The following is a 24,088-nucleotide window of genomic DNA, read 5'->3' on the forward strand; positions in this document are numbered from 1 at the left end:
TTATTGTGCACCCCATACTCATCCTGTGAGTGGTAGTTTATTGTGCACCCCTTACTCATCCTGAGCGGTAGTTTTTTTTTTCTCTCTCTCTCTCTCTCTCTCTCTCTCTCTCTCTCTCTCTCTCTCTCTCTCTCTCTCTCTCTCTCTCTCTCTCTCTCTCTCTCTCTCTCTCTCTCTCTCTCTCTCACTCTCACTCTCACTCACTCTCATGACTCGACCCAGTTCCGCGCGACAACCTTTGATTACCGGCCATTCACCATCTTGGAGCGTGGGCCGGGCGGGAGGGCGACCTACGACGGGCTGGAGATCAGGCTTCTCCAGACGCTGGCCTCCGCCCTCAACTTCACCCTGGAGATCCACCAGCCTGCAGATGGCGAGAAATGGGGCAGCCGGCTGGCGAATGGCAGCTGGACAGGTGAGAGGAAGCCGGGAAGAGGAGAGAGAGTGACGGGGAAGGGTAGAGGCGTGTCAGGGTGTAATGACGGAATAGTGAATGAATTTTGAGTTGCATAGGAATGTGAAAGGATTGTAAGCATAAACTGTAAGAATTGCGCGCGCACACACACATACACACACATACACACACACACACACATACACACACACACACACACACACACACACACACACACACACACACACACACACACACACACACACACACACACACACACACACACACACTGTGTGTGTGTGTGTGTATTCGATTCCATTTGGTTGACAAATGGAATGCATTAGGAAGTGATGTGGTGGAGGCTGACTCCATACACAGTTTTAAGTGTAGGTATGATAGACCCCAATAGGCTCAAAGAGCCAGAGCTCAACCCCCGCAAGCACAACTAGGTGAATACACACACACAATAGAAATATGATAAGAGCCCAGTAGGCTCAGGAATCTGTACACCAGTTGATTGATAGTTGAAAGGCGGGACCAAAGAGACAAAGCTCAACCCCCGCAAACACAATTAGGTGAGTACACGGAGCCGGTGGCCGAGCGGACAGCACGCTGGGCACGTGATCCTGTGGTCCCGGGTTCGATCCCGGGCGCCGGCGCGAAACGATGAGCTGAGTTTCTTTCACCCTATGAAAGAGGCGGGCCGAAAGAGCAGAGCTCAACCCCCGCAAGCACAACTAGGTGATTGTACACAATTACTTCAAGTCAACGGCCTGTGTCTAAAATTTTACCCAATCTTATCTTATCTCCCTCAAGTGGCAGAACTCATTGACATTGAATCATAACCGTGAATAGTGTTACACTTCTATTAAGCAGCATCTGACTGCCCGAATCCCAACGCGTCAATTTACTTAAATATACACAAATACAATACAAACCTCCATACAGAATACAATATAATACAACCGGCCAGACTCCAGACACGCCAATACTTGTGAATTAATAAAGACGCGTTGCTTCGTATTCTAACATAAAAGTTCCTAAACATGTCACTGTGAGTGTTATGAGGGGCTCAGGAGGCCATGAGGAATCATGGGAAAGGTGAGTCAAAGGGGTATAACAGACAGTACTTTATCTCAGTAGATAGATAGACAGGGGGGAAAGAGGTGGGTAGAAATAGCCTAAGATATTCTATCCCTTTGAAATGTATTTTCATATCTCAATAAACATACTTGAACCTGATAGACGGGTAATAGGAGGCAGAGTATGTATCTACGGGTATCTATTGGGCGAGGCTTCGATGATAATACCCCTAAAGACCTGGAAGAGATGAAGATATAGTTTTGGTGTGGTTTTACGCGGGCCAAGATAGGCTTGTGAACGGCTGGGACAATGGCTTCCTTCCCGCCCAGCCTGGCTGCCGCCGCCGGCTCCGCTCCCCTGTACCCGTGTTCATGAATAGATCGATTGATTGATTAAGATTAAGCCAACCAGGAGGTGGCACGGACATGAATAGCCCGTAATTCATGAATATATATATATCCCCCCAACTGTTTATATATATAACACGTCATCACAATGACAGATATTGACGAACTGATTCTATATGTAACACGCATGAGGCTTCAAATCACACGCTAGCCAACTTCTTCCATTACATCCATTAGTACTTACATACACACTTGTTATAACACTTCTTGACGCCAGAACAGTTGTCGCCTCTGAGGCCAAGTGAGTGAGTCTGCAACAGCTAGTCACGTTTAATAATAACTCACAATACCTGCTAGCTTTCTGTTTTTCAATATACCACCGGGATATTTAATATACTCCAATAAATACCTGTTATCATACTCCAATAAATACCTGTTATCTTCAAGGTTATTATTTTTGTGTGGTTTAAATGTGTCGTGGGATGTTCAGCGTAGATCATGATGATTTTTTGTTTTTTTGGTTAACTTGGAGTGCGTTGGTTATATCAGGATGTTGAGGTAAATATTTGGCCGGACGCTTTTGGTGTTCTGAGTAGTGTTTATTTATGGCTTAATATCACTTGCTAATTATTTATGTCTTCGCAAAACGTTCACCTAATTATATATATAAATATGTTATGACGTTGTAGACTTGTATTGCGCTGATTCTGTTCAACACTTGTGTTCGCTTCTATACACACACACACACACACACACACACACACACACACACACACACACACACACACACACACACACACACACACACACACACACACACACACACACACAACTCTATGGTGGCTGGGTGGTAAGGTGTGTGGCTGGTGTTTTTTGAGTGGTAGACGGTTGGAACAAGTTAGGTGAGAAGGTGGTGGAGGCCAAGACCGTCAGTAGTTTCAAAGCGTTATATGACAAAGAGTGCTGGGAAGACGGGACACCACGAGCGTAGCTCTCATCCTGTAACTACACTTAGATAATTACACACACACACACACACACACACCTACCTGCTCAACACTGTTGCTTGCCTACCATGCACACTGCTTGACAGGAGCGGTCGGAGAGACGGTACGAGGGGAAACAGAAGTGTCGTTCGCGAACTACTTCATCACCGCAGACCGCCTCAAGATCATGGACATGACCCGCCCCTACAACATCGACTACACTTGCTTCGTCACCCCGAAGCCGCGACCCGGTGACGCTCAGTACACAGCCGTCACCTCGCCCTTCCAGGTGAGGGGGTGTGACGCTGAGGTGTACAACTGAAGGAGGAAGAGGAGAGTTTACGGGCTCACCATAGCCCGTGCTACATGGACACTTCGTTCTGAGTAGCTAAATCTAACACAACAACAACGGAAGCTGAGGCACGGCTCCTGTGCCAGGTAAGTTCACTACGGGCTCACCATAGCCCGTGCTACTTGGAACATGTTCCGAGTAGCTAAATCTGAAACGACAACAAAGGAAGCTGAGGCACCGCTCCTGTGCCAGGTTAAGTCCACTACGGGCTCACCATAGCCCGTGCTACTTGGAACATGTTCCGAGTAGCTGAATCTATAAGCAACGAGGAAGCTGAAAGAAGGAAGGAGAGGTTAAAACAAAGGAAATGCCTCATCGCCCACACACATGACAGCGATGTCGGCGTGCGCTTGGTGTGAGTGAGTGAAGAGGGAAGTAATGAGGGAAGGAAAAGTGAGGGAAGGGGAGCTGAGAGGGAGGACGGGAGGAAGAAGAAAGTGGTGGAACAAATGAAGAACAGAAGTTGATGGAAAGATGTGGTGATCATGGCTCCTCCTCCTCCTTCCTTACGTATCTTTTGTTATTTCAGGCGAGTGTGTGGTGCGCCCTCGTGGGCATGATGGCCGCGGTGCCTCCGGTGGTGCGTCTGGCGGGCGTGCTGGAGCCAGGAACATGGTTCCTGCGGTTGGACAACGCCGTCTGGTACGCGGTGGGCCTCTTCCTGACGCAGGCGCAGCCGTGTCAGCTGGTGCCCGTGTCGTCGGGGCTCCGTGTGGTGGTGGTGACCAGCTGGGTGGCAGCTACGGTCATCTCCAGCGTCTACAAGTCGGCGCTGATAGCTTTCTTGATGGTGCCGCTGCCTGCAGCCCCCGTCGACACCCTCGAGCAGCTCCTCCACTCCGGCCTCCGCTGGGGCGTCAGGGACACTGGAGGCTGGGAGGAGTGGTTCAGGTAACCCTCGATGGCCTGGGTCATACTCTGGATTCCGCTCTCATACTATTTTTATATTTTTTTGTCCCAAAGGTCGAGTTTATTTGGCAGCGTCACTCATCCTGTGAGTGGACACACCCCTATGGTGACAATATTAGGCAGCGTCACTCATCCTGCGAGTGGACACACCCCTATGGTGACAGTATTAGGCAGCGTCACTTATCCTGTGAGTGAACACACCCCTATGGTGACAATATTAGGCAGCGTCACTCATCCTGTGAGTGCACACACTCCCTATGGTGACAGTATTTGGCAGCGTCACTCATCCTATAAGTGGACACACCGCCATAGCAGCATTCACAACACCCCCCAATAGGAAGAAAACCCGCTGGGTTGTTAATCCTGTCACTTGTACCAAGACACAGTTGGGACTTGCTTAACTGTCTCAAGTGAACGGCTTCTCAAACAAAAAGATTAACGTTCATCATCTCCTTAACTTACAATATTTTGCGGGTACAAATTGGGGGGGGGGGGGTCAGCTTTTAAGAACAGTATTTGACAAATAGTGTTTTACTAACTGAAACAATGTGAGGTTTATTATTTTAACTCGTATTACCGTTGTCTCTTAAATTGGCATAATCTCTCAGGTAGTGGTCATGGCGTTGGCCGTCACGCATTAAAGGTCTTGTAACTCCACTACTCAGCTGTCGTTCCCATCAAAAATCTCCATAGGAAGTTGTACCTTAGGACGAATTCCTAAGTTGTACCTTAGGACGAATTCCTAAGTTGTACCTTAGGACGAATTCCTAAGTTGTACCTTAGGAAGAATTCCTAAGTTGTACCTTAGGACGAATTCCTAAGTTGTACCTTAGGACGAATTCCTAAGTTGTACCTTAGGACGAATCAGGGTAATAATGTGGCTCTGTGTGTGTGGCTTTGTGTGTGTGGTTCTGTGTGTGTGTGTGGCTTTGTGTGTGTGGTTCTGTGTGTGTGTGTGGCTTTGTGTGTGTGGTTCTGTGTGTGTGTGTGGCTTTGTGTGTGTGGTTCTGTGTGTGTGTGGCTTTGTGTGTGTGGTTCTGTGTGTGTGTGTGGCTTTGTGTGTGTGGTTCTGTGTGTGTGTGGTTCTGTGTGTGTGTGGCTTTGTGTGTGTGGTTCTGTGTGTGTGTGTGTGGCAACTGTGTAGCTCAGTTTTGATTCCCTCTTTGAGATTGCATCTCAAATCATCCCTAATATATGGCTACTTTCCCCGCCTTGTCTAATATTTCTATCTTTGTGAAATAGTTTAAATCCATTTGATATTCATCTAAAACCCCGAGGAGCTACTGACAATTACAGGAAGACGTTGGCAACTACAGGAAAGGGAAAACAAATGATTACTAGACTCCAATTCCAACAAATATAAGGGGACCAAGATGGGAACGATAGACAGGAGACCAGAAGGTATCTTCCCCATAAGGTGGAAAGGCAACTACAGGAATCAAGAGAAAAAAGAAAAGGTTTGAGAGTGGCAATCATTCCAAGTGTAACACCAGAAGCTGCTACCCGCCTCCATCCCACGGGAAACACTTACAACTGTGAATATAAGAAACACTTATATTCACAGTTGTGAGCCGCAGCCGAACTGTGGCTCACAACTGTGAGCCACAGTTCGCAGGTACGCAGGCTGAAGCCACTGGTGGGAAATGTACCTCCCATCCGGGATATATGTATATAAGTCATTAATGTAGACTAGTGCATCCTTGTCTGCGATAATGGCCCGGGGGGGCAGAGCATCTGTCGCCAGGGCAGGAGGCACAGAGGCCACTCAGGATGCCCACTGATCATGGTAATTATCCTTCGCGTCCTACAGCAGTATGACGCCCACGCCAGCACCGGCGGCCCGCTCCTCGACACCCTGGGAGGCGGCACCCTGGGAGGCTGCACCCTGGGAGGCTGCACCCTAAGAGGCTGCACCCTGGGAGGCTGCACCCTAAGAGGCTGCACCCTGGGAGGCAGCACCCTGGGAGGCAGCACCCTGGGAGACGGTCCATCTTAACATAAGAATAGAATAAACTTCAGGACTATTGACCCATGCGAGGCAGCTCATATCTATACCCAACCAAACTCATTCACCCAATAACTAACCAACGATAGACACAATCCAGCGGTTCCAGGTCTATTATATTACCCAATAATTTGCTCCAAAATCTACAACCCTCTTCCCTAATCAGTACTTCCCAACGTTCTTTCTCAATCTAATATTTTTTTCCAACTTATATTTATTGTTCCGTGTTCTGCTTTTTGTGTTGGTATTAATGTCATATAACTAATATTTCCTCTGGTATTTCCCCTTCATCAATTTGCATACTTCACTCTTGTTCCATCTCAATCCTTGCCCCCCCCCCCTTCAGGGACTCGAAATTGGGCTTCTCTCTTCATAATACAAGTTTCTAATTCATGTGGTCAACTTTGTCATCTTTCTCTGTACACGTTTTAGTGATTTTATATCGCTTCCATAGTTCAGATCTGCCTCTTGGGAGCATTGTTTAGAAACGCTGTTATCATCACCTCGGCCCACACCTTCTACAGTTATCTGCACGAAGATTTGTCTGTCTGTCAATCTATCGAGGTGTTGAGTTCCTCATCCACGTGGGAGGAGCTGGCATGGGTGGTGGTCCAACATGGGTACAGCTGTGGTGTTCAGTTACTGTGCATGGTGCTGTGGTGTTCAGTTACTGTGAATGGTGCTGTAATGTTCAGTTACTGTGCATGGTGCTGTGGTGTTCAGTTACTGTGCATGGTGCTGTAATGTTCAGTTACTGTGCATGGTGCTGTAATGTTCAGTTACTGTGCATGGTGCTGTAATGTTCAGTTACTGTGCATGGAGCTGTGGTGTTCAGTTACTGTGCATGGTGCTGTAATGTTCAGTTACTGTGCATGGTGCTGTAATGTTCAGTTACTGTGCATGGAGCTGTGATGTTCAGTTACTGTGCATGGAGCTGTGGTGTTCAGTTACTGTGCATGGAGTTGTAATGTTCAGTTACTGTGCATGGAGCTGTGGTGTTCAGTTACTGTGCATGGTGCTGTGGTGTTCAGTTACTGTGCATGGTGCTGTAATGTTCAGTTACTGTGCATGGTGCTGTGGTGTTCAGTTACTGTGCATGGTGCTGTAATGTTCAGTTACTGTGCATGGTGCTGTAATGTTTAGTTACTGTGCATGGTGCTGTAATGTTCAGTTACTGTGCATGGAGTTGTAATGTTCAGTTACTGTGCATGGAGCTGTGGTGTTCAGTTACTGTGCATGGTGCTGTGGTGTTCAGTTACTGTGCATGGTGCTGTGATGTTCAGTTACTGTGCATGGTGCTGTGATGTTCAGTTACTGTGCATGGAGCTGTGATGTTCAGTTACTGTGCATGGAGCTGTGATGTTCAGTTACTGTGCATGGAGCTGTGATGTTCAGTTACTGTGCATGGAGCTGTGATGTTCAGTTACTGTGCATGGAGCTGTGGTGTTCAGTTACTGTGCATGGAGTTGTAATGTTCAGTTACTGTGCATGGAGCTGTGGTGTTCAGTTACTGTGCATGGAGCTGTGGTGTTCAGTTACTGAAGCTCTTAATAAGTTTATGCATCAGAACGTTGAACTGCAAAGACCTGAGGACTCCTCCTTCTCCTTGTGGAGTTCAAAGTTCAAACTGTTTACCTTCTGCTTTTAACACCATTAAACAAAACATATGCTTTTCTATTGGACAAAAAATCCTTTATCCATTTCAGTCACTTACCTTGTGGTCATAGCTCATCAAGCTGCTCTAGTATAATTGTATGACTCTAATATGACTCCAGAAGTCTGCTGCTAGATCGACGAATACTGTTTGAGGGGAAGCTTCAGTATGAGCGAAGAATCAGCAAAACAGTGTTGTGTACTGAGCCCAGGCATAAATCCAAACAGTTGGGGTGACATGTGCCCCTGTAAACGATATATGAGTTAAGGACAATGCGTTCAACCATTTTACAAATATACCATGTTAGAGACATGGGTCTATAATTATCTAAATGTGGTTTGGGGATAGGAACAATGACACACACTGTCCAAGCATCAGGTAATACTCCTTCACTTAAACTCATTCTGTATAACACTGAAAGTGGATTACCTGGTACATGTGAGACTAAATCTCAATAACCTGTGTGTAATACTGTCCTTGCCAGGAGTAGCTGGTTTTACCCTTCATTAGGACATCATTAAACGCCTAATTGGTTACATCATTAAGATCTAACACGTCAACATCTGTACATGCAAGACTGATTCTTTGATGACTGTTGGAGAGAGAGTGCCAGTAAGTTCATTCTGAATGTTAATTGGAAGTGAGTGAAAGCTTGATGTTAATGCCCATTGTTGAAGGAGAGTGTTTGGTTGTTGTAGTGGGCTGTGTTGTAATGGTTTGGTTGTTGTAGTGGGCTGTGTTGTAATGGTGTGGTTGTTGTAGTGGACGGTGTTGTAATGGTGTGGTTGTTGTAGTGGACGGTGTTGTAATGGTGTGGTTGGACTGTTTGTAGAGATTTCTTGTCTCTTTTTCTCAGCCATCAACACGTAATGGTTGTTCGTTAATACTGTGTGGGAATACCTAACGACTATTATACCGTATTATATTGATTATATTATTGCATGAAAGTGACCTTGTGTTTTGGTTAGTTTGAACGTGTAGCGAGTTGCTTAGTGTTTAGTGATTATGGTATAGCTTGTTTATGTGTGTGTCTGTTTCTGTCTCTCTCACTTATCTCTCTGTGTCTTGTCTCTTGTCTCTCTCTCTCTCTCTCTCTCACATGCAGCAGTTCCATCGACCCGATCTCGCGAAAGGTGGCGGCGGGGTTCCAGTACGTGAAGGGGATCGAGGAAGGCGTGGCCAGGGTGCTGGACGGCAGCTTCGCCTTCATGAACTCCGGCACCTTCCTCCGCTACCTTGTCGCCAGCAACTTCACCGACGCCTTCGGAGAGACGAAGCTCCACGTCGCCAGGGAGTGCTTCGTGCCCTTCAGGTGAGGAGGTGTGGCTGGGGGCGTGTGGTGTGGCTGGGGGCCTGAGATGGTGTGGCTGGGGGATGTGTGGTGTGGCTGGGGATGTGAGGTGTGGCTAGGGGCGTTTTTTGCACATCTCGCTTCTCGGTTACGTGAAATGTTTCCTCATGTTTACATTTGGAAGCCTATCAAAAATGTTTGGTTTCGATTGATTCCACATATCCCTATAAGATTGTTTCAATATACATATATATGTCACATTAAAAATAATGAAATACAACATTTATTTTACATGAAATGATTTTTGTCTTGTTATGTTTTAATAACGACCTATTAACTGTCCCAAATTATTCCTAGCAAATTTTAATTATCACATTTAAATTCATCATTCTGATTATGTTTTATATATATTGTATTTATTGATGTATTTGTATACTTTATATATATTTTTTAAAAGTGTGTGTTTACTTTGATATAATTTAATTTTAATTTTGCCCCGAGGGGCGAGTTTATTGGGCAGCGCCACTCATCTTGTGAGTGGACACACTGCCATAGCAGCATGTACAACACTCCCCAATAGGAAGAAAACCCGCTGGGTTGTTCATCCTGTCACTTGTACCCAGACACAGCTGGGACAATGTTATTATGTTATTTAAAAATGATGTTTTATGTTATTTAAAATTTATGTTATTTAAAATGATACTTGAACGATTAGGGTCGGGCTGGGAATGCCTCGGTTCTCCGTGTACACTCCGCGGTTCAACGTCGTGGTGGCTAGGGTGGTGGAGGCTGGCCTGGTTCACCAGTGGCTCCGGGACCTTCTGGATCAGGTAAGGAGGCAAAGCTGGGAATTATTATTAACATCTTTATTGACAAAATTAATTACAATTTTGCCTAATCTGAGGATTTTGATAGTCTTATTAAAGTGAGGATAATGCTGGTATTCACTGTTACGCAGGACAGAGGGTCATACACAAGACAATAGGTCTAAACTGTAGGCTGAAGCACATATATATATCATGGTTACAATCAATGTTTTAATGTATGGATATGTGAAAACAACTTTCTACTGTGCACTGCCACACAAGGGCAGAAATGGGTTCATAAGTGATGCAGCTTAGAAGTAATATAAATAAAAATTGTTTTTCATTCTTTAAAATGGACAAGCAAATTTGTGGATAAATTGTTAGGATGTCGCAAGCTGGGGGGGGGGGGGAGGGGGGCGTGGTCACTTGCCCCTCTGAGACCTCGTTGTAACTTGTATTGTTCAATGTTATCATGCTGACTTAGCTCATCCATTGGTAATTACTCTCACGGCACAGACTAGAGTACAGAGTTGCTGTTGGGTCATTGGAAGAATTAGCCTAAGGCTACCAATGACTTTTAACAGTCAGGTAGCCATGTTGTCAGGGTATTGAACTTGTTAGTATAGATATATATATGTTATATGTAACAATATAAATAAATATATATATATTTGCACCTAGATACAGTAATAAAAATATTAAATTTGCCGATATCGGTAAAATAGGGACGTGGGCATTCAGTTAAAATGAGATTGTAAAGAGATCTATGCAAGAAGACCTAAACAGACTTTAAATAACAATTGAAATGTTTTAAATACACCTGTCAGTTGACAAGGGAAGGTTGGAAGCCTGCACAATTAAAACAGAGGGAACCGAGTATCATTTAAACAAACCGTAAATTAATAGAACGCCAATTACCTTCAGGAACATCAAGGAAAAAATAGACTATAATAGTAGACGAGATTTTGATATATATATATATATATATATATATATATATATATATATATATATATATATATATATATATATATATATATATATATATATATATATATATATATATACAAGAACTGTATATAATCCTGTAGTTTTTATACTTATTATAACAACTATGAAGGGCTATAGCGCATACCCTTACAATGGGGGAAGGTGTTTGTTGGTAGTCCCGTTGCTGTCTACCGTTGTCACTGTAGAGGTGTTGTGTAGGCCCCTATAATCGCTGCTTAAGTGTTGGTCGAGAGAAAAACCTGCGCTCTGGTGAGTGTCTGGGAATACGGGAAGCCAGCCACTTAAGATTATAAGCAGTAAACCTGGCGAAACAAGATCAGAGCTACAGCTATATTCTTTACCTGTTCTCGGTGTATTGTGCCTAGTGTTCACCAGGAACTCTGTCGGTGTTCACTTGTGGTATGAGACCTCTCCAAGATGAATTGTTGTGTTGCAATTCTTTTACCCATGTCGTAGCTCAGTCGATGAAGGTAGAGTTTCGGATTCTCTCGGACGTAGGTTCGAACCCTCGTCATGCACGGCCCTTGTGGATTTGTTCATGCTAGATGATTTCCGGCAGCTGCGATGTCACGCAGCAATTAGGTGCCATGGAGAGGGCATGCACTCGTGTGCGTGCGGTGGTCTGGTATGAGGGTGGCAACAGTGCCAATCTTAATGCAATCAGTGCCAGTCTTAATGCAATGTGCATGATGCCCTGCATCCTGCCGCCTGCCAGCATGTTCATCTGGCATCCTGCTGTCAAAACACCTGCACTTGATGTCAAGGAAGAATAGGCCTTTGAGGCAATATGACCTTTTAGGAATTTATTTCATGTCATTGAGTTTCTAGAACTGTAAAAGTCATTGTTTCATAATTTCCAGCTGGACTGGGGGGTAGGATAGGAGGGGGGGTTACAGTCTTCGGCTGAGGATTACTTAGTCGAAACAGTTTGAAAAAAATCATGAAATTTTTGCTCAATATTTGGGACCAGTGTTTAGAAACATTGTGTATAATTATTAAAAAGAGTTAAGAGATATCAAAGTATTCAGTAAGTTCATGTACCCTAATCTATAGATTACTTGGGTTGGTTATGGGGAAAAAACAGGTACCTGATAGTCGAAAATACGAATGCTGACATTTTTGTTAATTATATAAGGGAAATTTTGTATTTTGGCTTTGAAAACATTTCTCTCTGGCAGCTACTACGATGGTGGGGAGAAAGTGCTTTCGTTGACCCCGACAAAATCTATTAGCAGGTCCTTGGACTGCCTGGTGGGGGTAGAAGCAGGACCAAAAGTTGTCACCCATGTGTGTGGTGGCCATGTGCAGACGCCCCTGAATGTTCTGTTCCTAGTATTAGCAATTTGAGCCTTCCCAGTGGATAAGGATTTGGGATGGGACGATGAGGGGAAAGGAATGATGCCCAACAACTTGTGTACAATTTGTGTACAACGGTGTACAATCGCCCGACGGTCGGGCGATTGTACACCGACCTCCATGAAGCGAGATCGTCGTTCTTCCGTCCAGCCCAAGTGGTTGGACTTTTGGCTCAGGAGTCTGTAAACTCATCACGTCCTGTGGTGGTCGAAACCCAGTAATGGCTGTTTCTCGTCTTTAGTAGAATTGTGTAGATTTAGTAGAATTTAGTAGAATCCTTATAGTCAATATTGGCTTATTAATGAGTGCATATGTGGCATACTAATTTATTGTGAATATTTTAGTTTACCTTGAAAAGCTGAATAGAAAACACCGACCTAACCTAACCTTCTTAGTATGTTAAGATAAGCATCTTATTGCTTCTTAATTACAATTAGTACTTAACCTATACATATATTGATATTACAGTTTTATAAAAATATAGTGTGTAGACGTTGCGTATCGTCCACGCACGCTTAACTCTTGGACACTTAATGGCACAACGCCCTGATATTGTCCGGACAGTATTGTCCCTCTTACAGCCGTGCAGCGCCTCCTTGAGTGTCCTGATTTTCAGGATGATCGTCAGTTTTACTTCCCAAATGTCCCCTTTGGGTTACCTGGCTCTCGATATAATATTTGGTGAATCAGATTCATTTGATGTTGCTCGCCTTATGTCTTTATTTTTTTGTTCTTGTATTGGCACTGTGTGATAATAAGGACCTTTTGAATATCCTACGATACAAATAGTTCTAAATAGTCTTCCCGGCTTAGAGATTTTTTTTATAATTACTTGCCTGACACACACAACCAGCTTCTAATGTCTCTATTATAAACAAAAAATTTACTTAAAAAGCTATACGTTTCTCGATATAAATTGCTTTTTCGTGATTTCAGTAATGCTATTGTGTGTGGTCCTTGCCGCCTGGAATGGCAGTGGACATATATCCTTCCTGCTGTACCCTCCAGGCGGTGCGGCTACAGCACCACAGGGAGGGTCAGGCGCCAGGGTCGACGAGGCCAGACACTAGCTCTTCACACACCATGGTGTTGGGCCTCTATCATGTCCAGGTGAGTCTTTATGGCGGCTTACTCCCCCTGCCTTCAGGTGGCTTACCTCCTGCCTCCAGGTGGCTTCCTTCCTCCCTCCAGGTGGCTCTCGTCCTGCCTCCAGGTGGCTTCCTTCCTGCCTCCAGGTGGCTCTCGTCCTGCCTCCAGGTGGCTTACCTCCTGCCTCCAGGTGGCGTCCCTCCATCCTTCAGCTGGCTCACTCTTCTGCCCTGAAGAGACATCCCTTTATTTACCACGATACCCCCATTACCCAATCGTCCCCATAAGTAATCCCCCTCCTCCCTTCCTCCTTACTGCCGCTACCCAAGAAGTGAATCAACGTGGAGTCTATTATCACACCTTTACACATATGTTCGGAGAGTGGATGTTAATACTCTTCCAAAACGTTGTTATTAACTGCGACACGACTCAGCCAAGTTGTTACATCAACACACACCCTAACCCAGGTGATTTAGAGTTTAATCACCTGGTTTAGGTGATTAAACTAGTGTGTGTTGATGTAACACACACACACACACACACACTCCTCGGCCCTGCGACAGGTGACATATACATTTATGAGTGTGTACTAGAGACCATTGCTGGCGGTGGCTGTTACATTTGACATTTTATAGACAAAATCTGTTCATATTCTTAACACGAAATGGATGCCGGAAATTTTGTTACAGAATTATCTGTACTTTCACTATATACTTCATGTCTAAAGCACTTACTAATGATAAGATTCCTTGTGTAAGTTCTGGCATACGAACTCTTCCTATTTCCAGGGCGCCTTTATTCTTTTACTGATTGGGCTGCTTGTGGGTGGGGCGACCTTCCTGCTGGAGGTGGTGATGTGGTCCAGGTGAGTGGCGGGACAATTCAATTTCTTTCTTTATTATGCACCCCATACCCATCCCGTGGGCGGTGGTGTAAAGGATTACAGAGGCACATAATCGGTTCAGGAACTGAACCCTCTAGTTCGTGGGGGACAAGGCGGCTTTCTTTATGTCGTCTTCCTCCTTCATCTCCTGCCCTTATCTGTCTTCATTTACTCCAACCTTATTCTTGCCATTATTATTTTCATCCTTCAACTGCCCATCTTCGTGTACTACTAATCTTCTTTTAATGTTCTCTCTTTTTGTCCTGAAGAAGCTATGTTAAGGATTGCTACAGTGTTCATTCTCCTTATGCAGGCGATGAGTCACAATAACGTGGCTAAAGTATGTAGACCAGACCACACACTAGAAGGTGAAGGGACTACGACGTTTCGGTCCGTCCTGGACCATTCTCAAGTCGACAATCGACTTGAGAATGGTCCACGACGGACGGAAACGTCGTCGTCCCTTCACCTTCTAGTGTGTGGTCTGGTCTTCATTCTCCTTGTATACATTGTTCTGACACCTGTAGACCTATCTTGGTATATCTTTAGAGTGCAATATTAAAACAAAATTTCCCCCACTAATTGACGTTTGTGTGCACCTTGCAGGCTTGGGACTCCCCGCGGGTCCTCAAACAAGTCTGGGAAGATTCAAGTACTCACCTAATTGTGCTTGTGGGGCTGTTGAGCTCTGGCTCTTTGGTCCCGCCTCTCAACTGTCAATCAACTGGTGTACAGGTTCCTGAGCCTACTGGGCTCTATCATATCTACACTTGAAACTGTGTATGGAGTCAGCCTCCACCACATCACTGCCTAGTGCATTCCAAGTGGCAAGGAAGGTAGTGGTCGAGGGTCACCGTGCGGCCGTTTCTACTTTTGTCACTTAAATTCTCACCGCTATGTTGGAGGAGCTCTCCGGAGGAGGCACTCAAGGCACCACACTACTATGATGGAGGTCTCTGCAGACACTTAAGCTTTGAGCTTCATAATGGTTCCCACCTGTTAAAAAGAGGAGGGTGGGGCCGGCTGTTTCTTGGAGACACCATTGTAACATGCTCGTGTCTGAAGCTAGACACAATTTCAACAAAATTATTAATGATTGTTAAAAAAAAAGAGTTCATTTCATGTGAAATTCATCTCATACTGGCATCCGAATACATGATATAGCCAAAGAATTTGCCTTCAATGAAGTACTTGACTATAACCTTGCATTGCCTATGAGCAGGATTAGGAACAAATAATAAGCCAACAACTACAACAAAAAGCCTTGTAGATAGAGCTGAAGTGAAGTTTACACTAGCAGTTCCATCTATCATCACACTATCATGCAAGAAGAGCCACACATCTATGGATCATCCTATAACATCTGCAAGACGTTTAGATGTTACTACTACTGCTGCTCGACTTAGATTCTGCTATAAACATCTCTGGTGATGTTCATTACCTGCTGATCAAATGTAAACTGTGTCATCAAATTTATTCGCACATCATGGGTAGCTTTATGTGATGGAGTGCGAAAAATAAATGATTTTAAAGACAATCCTGAAAAAAAAGGGTCAAAATTTTTTTTAAGCATTTAATTCAAAATGAGCTATAGGAATTTTAGCTAATTATCCCCAGTTTGCTAACTGTAGCTTATTCACGTGCTTGTAACTTTTCCATCTCCACCCACTGGTTTATTGGACGGGGGGTGGGGTGGGGTGGGAGGGGGGGGGGGGGAATGCATGATAAGCCACATATAATTGTGTGTAATTGGCTCGACAAACAAACTTTCACTGTCTTACCTCTTGAGATCCTGTTGATGTTAGTTTTAACAAACTTTTGAAGACACTCTTGCTTTATTTATGTTAACAAATTATGTAATTAGCTCATTAGTGCTGTAACTTGCTTAGCTCTCCACGGATTTTGTAGCCTAAGAAGCCTAACGTGTATGAATACACTCTGGCTGCCTGTCCCCCGACACAATGAATTATTATTGTATGTAATGATATGTGGTTTGCAATGTTATCGTCAGTGATATTTTAACGCCATATCCTGCGTCTCTTGGTGGGGCTACGCAGTCTACCTGGCTTGGTGCCTTCGTCTTGATAATTACTTACTTGCAATATTATTATGCATCTGATACCCATTCTGTGTTTGAGTGGTAGTGAACCAAATACTCATCATGTGTGTGGTAGTGGACCAAATACTCATCATGTGTGTAGTAGTGGACCAAATACTCATCATGTGTGTGGTAGTGGACCCCATACCTCTCCTCTGTATGGTAGTAGACCCCATGCCCATCCTGTGTGTGGTAGTAGACCCCCATTCCTCTTATGTGTATGGTAGTGGACCCCATACCCATCCTGTGTGTGGTAGTAGACCCCATACCCATCCTGTGTGGTAGTGGACCCCATGCCCATCCTGTGTATGGTAGTAGACCCCATACCCATCCTGTGAGCGGTAGTGGACCCCATACCCATCCTGTGAGTGGTAGTAGACCCCATACCCATCCTGTGAGCGGTAGTGGACCCCATACCCATCCTGTGAGTGGTAGTAGACCCCATACCTATCCTGTGAGCGGTAGTGGAACCCATACTCATCCTGTGTGTCGTAGTAGACACCATACCCGTCTTGTGAGTGGTAGTGGAACCCGTACCCATCCTGTGTGTCGTAGTGGATCCCATACCCATCCTGTGTTTGGTAGTACACCCCATACCCATCTTGTGAGTGGTAGTGGAACCCATACCCATCCTGTGAGCTGTAGTGGACCCCATGTTCATACTGTGAGCGGTAGTGGATCTCGTACCTATCCTGTGAGTGGCAGTGGTCCCCATACCCATCCTGAGAGTGGGAGTAACACTCAAACCCATACTGTGAATAGCAGTGGACCCCGTACCCATCGTATGATTGCCTGTGAAAAAGATATCTTGAACTAGTTACAGACTCTGTTAACAAATACAGCAACGGTCTATCCCCAGTTCTGGTAAGAGTACTTTTAGTAACTAGAAGACTACAGACTTACATAATGCGATCAGGAGCTTGGTCCCAATAATCTTTAAGCTGAGCAGTTGACATTTGTGGTGAGCTAGTTATATTCAATTGTAATATGCCTTTTTTAGCACTCTATCTCCATTCAATGGGTATCTCCATTCAATGGGTGGCGATGTTATTAGTTGTGAATCTAGTATGAAAATTAATATAGTCTCCCCATATACACTATATAATTTTCTATGATAAATTCATAGAAAATGTTCGCACCGGTAACTAAAGTAAATTTCATTTAATAATGGGCCCATTACAACAATGGCCGTTACCAAACCACAATATATGAAAACTCAAACGTCTTTAATACGACAGGAAACTACGTAGTTTTGATCCAAGGTTAGAGGGATTGAGGTTTATGCAGACTTACGCTGAACTACATAATGTGGGCTGTTGTTTAATGAACCAACAATTGTTTTTCTTAAGTAATTTCTGGTGTCGAGGGAGAGCCTAATATTGTCTATGTATTAGGGCCCAAGAGGTCATGATAGGCTGCTGCTTTGTAAAGTCTGTATGTGTTCCAATAATATATATATATATATATATATAATAAAATTAAAGTATATTATCACTGGAATTATGCTATATAATTTAATAAAATTATGGCGTTAGCATTTATTATAATTATAAATATATACGTTAGGCTTATAATTCTTATGATATAATTGGTATAATAATTATAATTCTTATAATTTTAATAATGATTATAATTCGTATAATATAATTTTTATAATAATTATAATTCTTGTAATAATTATAATTCTTGTAATAATTATAATTATAATAATTAGGCTCATATCGAGATCTATCCAAGGTGGAACTACTACTGACCCTCCCCCAAGATACAACCCACAACAGTTGACTTTAACTCCCCGGTACCTAATTTACTACTAGGTGAACAGTGCAGTAGGCGAAAGGAAACGTGCCCAGCCATCTCTGTCCCGGCCGGGATTCGAATCCAGCATTCCAGTGTGTGAGCATTGTATAATGAGGTATTGGCATTGTAGGAAATGATGCAGGTTTCCTAACCGAGAGAATCTGTCTACCTTGGTTGAGCGGAGGTTGTCCCAGCTTGTCCTGCTACAAAGAACGTCGCTTTTCGCTCGTAGGCGTTACCTAAGGCCAAAAAATTGTCGTTCTAGAAAAATGGAAGCGGCTCTCGAAAGTGTCATACATGTCCTGAAGTAAGTCAGGAGTATGGTAGGCATAGGAGGTTGATACGGAGGAGAAGCTGTTACCCAAGCAGCAGGTCCCCCCCCTGCCTTCACGACGCCGAAAGTCTCCAATAGAAAGGCAAAAGCCTATGCGATTGGTTCCAGCGCTGTCGCAGGAACTGTCAGTAAAAAGATATTTTAAATTTACTGTTTTCTTGACGTTGGGAGCCCTTAGAAGGACGGGCTGGCTGGTTGCTCAGACCGCGATGATCTCTGGTTTACCTCTTGAGACGCTGGCGGCGCTTCGCTTCTAATCTGTTTGCTTGACTATGGTGTTTACTGTCCAGGAAAGCTGCTTCTGGATCTTCTTCTGAGACCGGAGGGCCATCATTATCCGGTTGCGTGCCATGTAGCGGGTGGTTTCTTGGAGGCCTCAGTGACAACGAGGTTATTTATGGAACAAACGCTATGTGCCCCCCCCCCCCCCGGCCAGCCGCCGCCATCTTGCCTCCCGCCTCATCAGTGATAGTACCATGATCATTGAAAGTCCTCCTTACTAACATGTAAACCTGAATCATGATCTTAACACCTCAAAATTAGAACCTGGTAAGCGGGAAGGGATATGTATATACAGGGAGAGGTGTAACCCACTTCTCGGTGTAGATACACTTGAGAGTTAGTTCACCTTAGTGTGGTCTGTGAAGGACTATAGTCAGCTTGCTGGATGGTTCTTTACCTGAATAAATATTTGTATTTTGTTTGTATTTGTCATTAAAATAGCTGCAGTGGAAGCCAGTTCACCAGCAGTGGATCACCAGACCAAAACTGGCTGATCAGTCAACCCGTCCTCTTAAAAATAACGTCACTTTTGGCTGGTATGCGCGGTATGGCCAAATTTGGATGTAATTTGAAATGAAATCGACTCACAAAAGTGACGTACTGTTCCGTTTCCTGTTTGAGTCGTCCGGCCCACTGTAAAGTTAGAATAGATGACTTTCAATTCACGTTTTTCATAACGTTTTGAAACTTTATGAGAATTTCCTGCCCACCTAACCTATCAGAGGACCCTTAACTTACTGTTGTTGAAAAAAAAAATCCCAAATTTATTTTCATTTTCAAATTACGTCCACATTCGGGCAAACGGACAAAAGCGACGTTATTTTTAAGAGGACAGATGACAACAGTGGCAAAGAGAAATACTATTGAATAAATTAATATATATTACCTGTACATTAGTGTGAAGCCAGTTGTAATAATGGGAGCAATACAGCTCGTAGCAAAATAACTCTTTAATACACACGTTGTAGCACACATTATTTATCAGATATACAAATGTTAACAAATAAATATCACCAATATATGGCAACGAATTTCCTATTAACCAATAGGCTTCGAAAAGACGAAGTACCTAGCCAGTGTCGACCTGAGAGCCAGAGGGGGAGGACGTACGGCTCCCAGGCAACCCCCATGTTTCTTTTTATCTCTGTGAACCCTCCAGTGATTATTTTATTATTATGAACACCAAGATGGTGACGTGCTTGACGGAAAGCCAGTACTGTCTTGACGACAGAATTATCCCTCCTGAGGTTGGTATATATCATTATAAGAGTTGTCACTATACTTGCTATTCTTTATTGTATCACTTAATTTACTCATATTTGTTCATTATTGGTTTGTTTAAGCTAGTGAACAGCTACTTAAGTTCGTATGTTGTAAGACAATCTGTTTCTCGGTGTGAGGGTGCATGGTGTGTCTCTCCAGGGGTGTGGGGGTGCGTGGTGTGTCTCTCCAGGGGTGTGGGGGTGCGTGGTGTGTCTCTCCAGGGGTGTGGGGGTGCATGGTGTGTCTCCAGGGGTGTGGGGGTGCATGGTGTCTCTCTCCATGGGTGTGGGGGTGCATGGTGTGTCTCCAGGGGTGTGGGGGTGCATGGTGTGTCTCTCCAGGGGTGTGGGGGTGCATGGTGTGTCTCTCCAGGGGTGTGGGGGTGCATGGTGTGTCTCTCCAGGGGTGTGGGGGTGCATGGTGTGTCTCCAGGGGTGTGGGGGTGCATGGTGTGTCTCTCCAGGGGTGTGGGGGTGCATGGTGTCTCTCTCCAGGGGTGTGGGGGTGCATGGTGTGTCTCTCCAGGGGTGTGGGGGTGCATGGTGTGTCTCTCCTGGGGTGTGGGGGTGCATGGTGTGTCTCTCCAGGGGTGTGGGGGTGCATGGTGTGTCTCTCCAGGGGTGTGGGGGTGCATGGTGTGTCTCTCCAGGGGTGTGGGGGTGCATGGTGTCTCTCCAGGGGTGTGGGGGTGCATGGTGCGTCTCTCCAGGGGTGTGGGGGTGCATGGTGTGTCTCTCCAGGGGTGTGGGGGTGCATGGTGTGTCTCTCCAGGGGTGTGGGGGTGCATGGTGTGTCTCTCCAGGGGTGTGGGGGTGCATGGTGTCTCTCTCCAGGGGTGTGGGGGTGCATGGTGTGTCTCTCCAGGGGTGTGGGGGTGCATGGTGTGTCTCTCCAGGGGTGTGGGGGTGCATGGTGTGTCTCTCCAGGGGTGTGGGGGTGCATGGTGTGTCTCCAGGGGTGTGGGGGTGCATGGTGTGTCTCTCCAGGGGTGTGGGGGTGCGTGGTGTGTCTCTCCAGGGGTGTGGGGGTGCATAGTGTGTCTCTCCAGGGGTGTGGGGGTGCGTGGTGTGTCTCCAGGGGTGTGAGGGTGCATGGTGTGTCTCTCCAGGGAAGTGGGGGTGCATGGTGTGTCTCTCCAGGGGTGTGGGGGTGCGTGGTGTGTCTCTCCAAGGGTGTGGGGGTGCATGGTGTGTCTCTCCAGGGGTGTGGAGGTGCGTGGTGTCTCTCTCCAGGGGTGTGGGGGTGCATGGTGTGTCTCTCCAGGGGTGTGGGGGTGCGTGGTGTGTCTCTCCAGGGGTGTGGGGGTGCGTGGTGTGTCTCTCCAGGGGTGTGGGGGTGCATGGTGTGTCTCTCCAGGGGTGTGGGGGTGCATGGTGTCTCTCTCCAGGGGTGTGGGGGTGCATGGTGTCTCTCCAGGGGTGTGGGGGTGCGTGGTGTGTCTCTCCAGGGGTGTGGGGGTGCATGGTCTCTCCAGGGGTGTGGGGGTGCATGGTGTGTCTCTCCAGGGGTGTGGGGTGCATGGTGTCTCTCTCCAGGGGTGTGGGGGTGCGTGGTGTGTCTCTCCAGGGGTGTGGGGGTGCATGGTGTCTCTCTCCAGGGGTGTGGGGGTGCATGGTGTGTCTCTCCAGGGGTGTGGGGGTGCATGGTGTGTCTCTCCAGGGGTGTGGGATGCATGGTGTCTCTCTCCAGGGGTGTGGGGGTGCATGGTGTGTCTCTCCAGGGGTGTGGGGGTGCGTGGTGTGTCTCTCCAGGGGTGTGGGGGTGCGTGGTGTGTCTCTCCAGGGGTGTGGGGGTGCATGGTGTCTCTCTCCAGGGGTGTGGGGGTGCATGGTGTGTCTCTCCAGGGGTGTGGGGGTGCATGGTGTGTCTCTCCAGGGGTGTGGGATGCATGGTGTCTCTCTCCAGGGGTGTGGGGGTGCATGGTGTGTCTCTCCAGGGGTGTGGGGGTGCGTGGTGTGTCTCTCCAGGGGTGTGGGGGTGCGTGGTGTGTCTCTCCAGGGGTGTGGGGGTGCATGGTGTGTCTCCAGGGGTGTGGGGGTGCATGGTGTGTCTCCAGGGGTGTGGGGGTGCATGGTGTGTCTCTCCAGGGGTGTGGGGGTGCGTGGTGTGTCTCTCTAGGGGTGTGGGGGTGCGTGGTGTGTCTCTCCAGGGGTGTGGGGGTGCATGGTGTGTCTCCAGGGGTGTGGGGTGCATGGTGTGTCTCTCCAGGGGTGTGGGGGTGCATGGTGTGTCTCTCCAGGGATGTGGGGGTGCGTGGTGTGTCTCCAGGGGTGTGGGGGTGCGTGGTGTGTCTCCAGGGGTGTGGGGGTGCGTGGTGTGTCTCTCCAGGGGTGTGGGGGTGCGTGGTGTGTCTCTCCAGGGGTGTGGGGGTGCGTGGTGTGTCTCTCCAGGGGTGTGGGGGTGCATGGTGTGTCTCTCCAGGGGTGTGGGGGTGCATGGTGTCTCTCTCCAGGGGTGTGGGGGTGCATGGTGTCTCTCCAGGGGTGTGGGGGTGCGTGGTGTGTCTCTCCAGGGGTGTGGGGGTGCATGGTCTCTCCAGGGGTGTGGGGGTGCATGGTGTGTCTCTCCAGGGGTGTGGGGTGCATGGTGTCTCTCTCCAGGGGTGTGGGGGTGCGTGGTGTGTCTCTCCAGGGGTGTGGGGGTGCATGGTGTCTCTCTCCAGGGGTGTGGGGGTGCATGGTGTGTCTCTCCAGGGGTGTGGGGGTGCATGGTGTGTCTCTCCAGGGGTGTGGGATGCATGGTGTCTCTCTCCAGGGGTGTGGGGGTGCATGGTGTGTCTCTCCAGGGGTGTGGGGGTGCGTGGTGTGTCTCTCCAGGGGTGTGGGGGTGCGTGGTGTGTCTCTCCAGGGGTGTGGGGGTGCATGGTGTGTCTCCAGGGGTGTGGGGGTGCATGGTGTGTCTCCAGGGGTGTGGGGGTGCATGGTGTGTCTCTCCAGGGGTGTGGGGGTGCGTGGTGTGTCTCTCTAGGGGTGTGGGGGTGCGTGGTGTGTCTCTCCAGGGGTGTGGGGGTGCATGGTGTGTCTCCAGGGGTGTGGGGTGCATGGTGTGTCTCTCCAGGGGTGTGGGGGTGCATGGTGTGTCTCTCCAGGGATGTGGGGGTGCGTGGTGTGTCTTCAGGGGTGTGGGGGTGCGTGGTGTGTCTCCAGGGGTGTGGGGGTGCGTGGTGTGTCTCTCCAGGGGTGTGGGGGTGCGTGGTGTCTCTCTCCAGGGGTGTGGGGGTGCATGGTGTGTCTCCAGGGGTGTGGGGGTGCATGGTGTCTCTCTCCAGGGGTGTGGGGGTGCATGGTGTGTCTCCAGGGGTGTGGGGGTGCGTGGTGTGTCTCTCCAGGGGTGTGGGGGTGCATGGTGTGTCTCCAGGGGTGTGGGGGTGCATGGTGTGTCTCTCCAGTGGTGTGGGGGTGCATGGTGTGTCTCCAGGGGTGTGGGGGTGCATGGTGTGTCTCTCCAGGGGTGTGGGGGTGCATGGTGTGTCTCCAGAGGTGTGGGGGTGCGTGGTGTCTCTCTCCAGGGGTGTGGGGGTGCGTGGTGTGTTTCTCCAGGGGTGTGGGGGTGCATGGTGTGTCTCCAGGGGTGTGGGGGTGCGTGGTGTGTCTCTCCAGGGGTGTGGGGGTGCATGGTGTGTCTCTCCAGGGGTGTGGGGGTGCATGGTGTGTCTCCAGGGGTGTGGGGGTGCATGGTGTGTCTCTCCAGGGGTGTGGGGGTGCATGGTGTGTCTCCAGGGGTGTGGGGGTGCATGGTGTGTCTCTCCAGGGGTGTGGGGGTGCATGGTGTGTCTCTCCAGGGGTGTGGGGGTGCATGGTGTGTCTCTCCAGGGGTGTGGGGGTGCATGGTGTGTCTCCAGGGGTGTGGGGGTGCATGGTGTGTCTCTCCAGGGGTGTGGGGGTGCATGGTGTGTCTCTCCAGGGGTGTTGGGGTGCATGGTGTGTCTCTCCAGGGGTGTGGGGGTGCATGGTGTGTCTCTCCAGGGGTGTGGGGGTGCATGGTGTGTCTCCAGGGGTGTGGGGGTGCATGGTGTGTCTCTCCAGGGGTGTGGGGGTGCATGGTGTGTCTCTCCAGGGGTGTGGGGGTGCATGGTGTGTCTCCAGGGGTGTGGGGGTGCATGGTGTGTCTCTCCAGGGGTGTGGGGGTGCATGGTGTGTCTCTCC

The 24,088-nt window shown here is 47.5% G+C and overlaps 1 protein-coding gene across 1 annotated transcript in view; it reads left to right on the forward strand.

Annotated features, from left to right (window-relative positions):
* The window catches only part of LOC123774943 (ionotropic receptor 21a), a 37,238-nt gene extending 19,474 nt beyond the window's left edge, over nucleotides 1-17,764 (forward strand). The window contains exons 6-13 of the mRNA XM_069319079.1: nucleotides 223-415; nucleotides 2,918-3,099; nucleotides 3,692-4,053; nucleotides 8,836-9,042; nucleotides 9,737-9,851; nucleotides 13,203-13,304; nucleotides 14,072-14,148; nucleotides 14,773-17,764. Coding sequence (XP_069175180.1) covers nucleotides 223-415; nucleotides 2,918-3,099; nucleotides 3,692-4,053; nucleotides 8,836-9,042; nucleotides 9,737-9,851; nucleotides 13,203-13,304; nucleotides 14,072-14,148; nucleotides 14,773-14,830 — 1,296 coding nt within the window. The 3' untranslated portion in view covers nucleotides 14,831-17,764. The remainder of the gene's footprint in view (nucleotides 1-222; nucleotides 416-2,917; nucleotides 3,100-3,691; nucleotides 4,054-8,835; nucleotides 9,043-9,736; nucleotides 9,852-13,202; nucleotides 13,305-14,071; nucleotides 14,149-14,772) is intronic.
* Nucleotides 17,765-24,088: the final 6,324 nt, after the last annotated feature.

The sequence above is a fragment of the Procambarus clarkii genome, chromosome 92, assembly GCF_040958095.1.
Source record: "Procambarus clarkii isolate CNS0578487 chromosome 92, FALCON_Pclarkii_2.0, whole genome shotgun sequence".
Taxonomy (NCBI): Eukaryota; Metazoa; Arthropoda; class Malacostraca; order Decapoda; family Cambaridae; genus Procambarus; species Procambarus clarkii.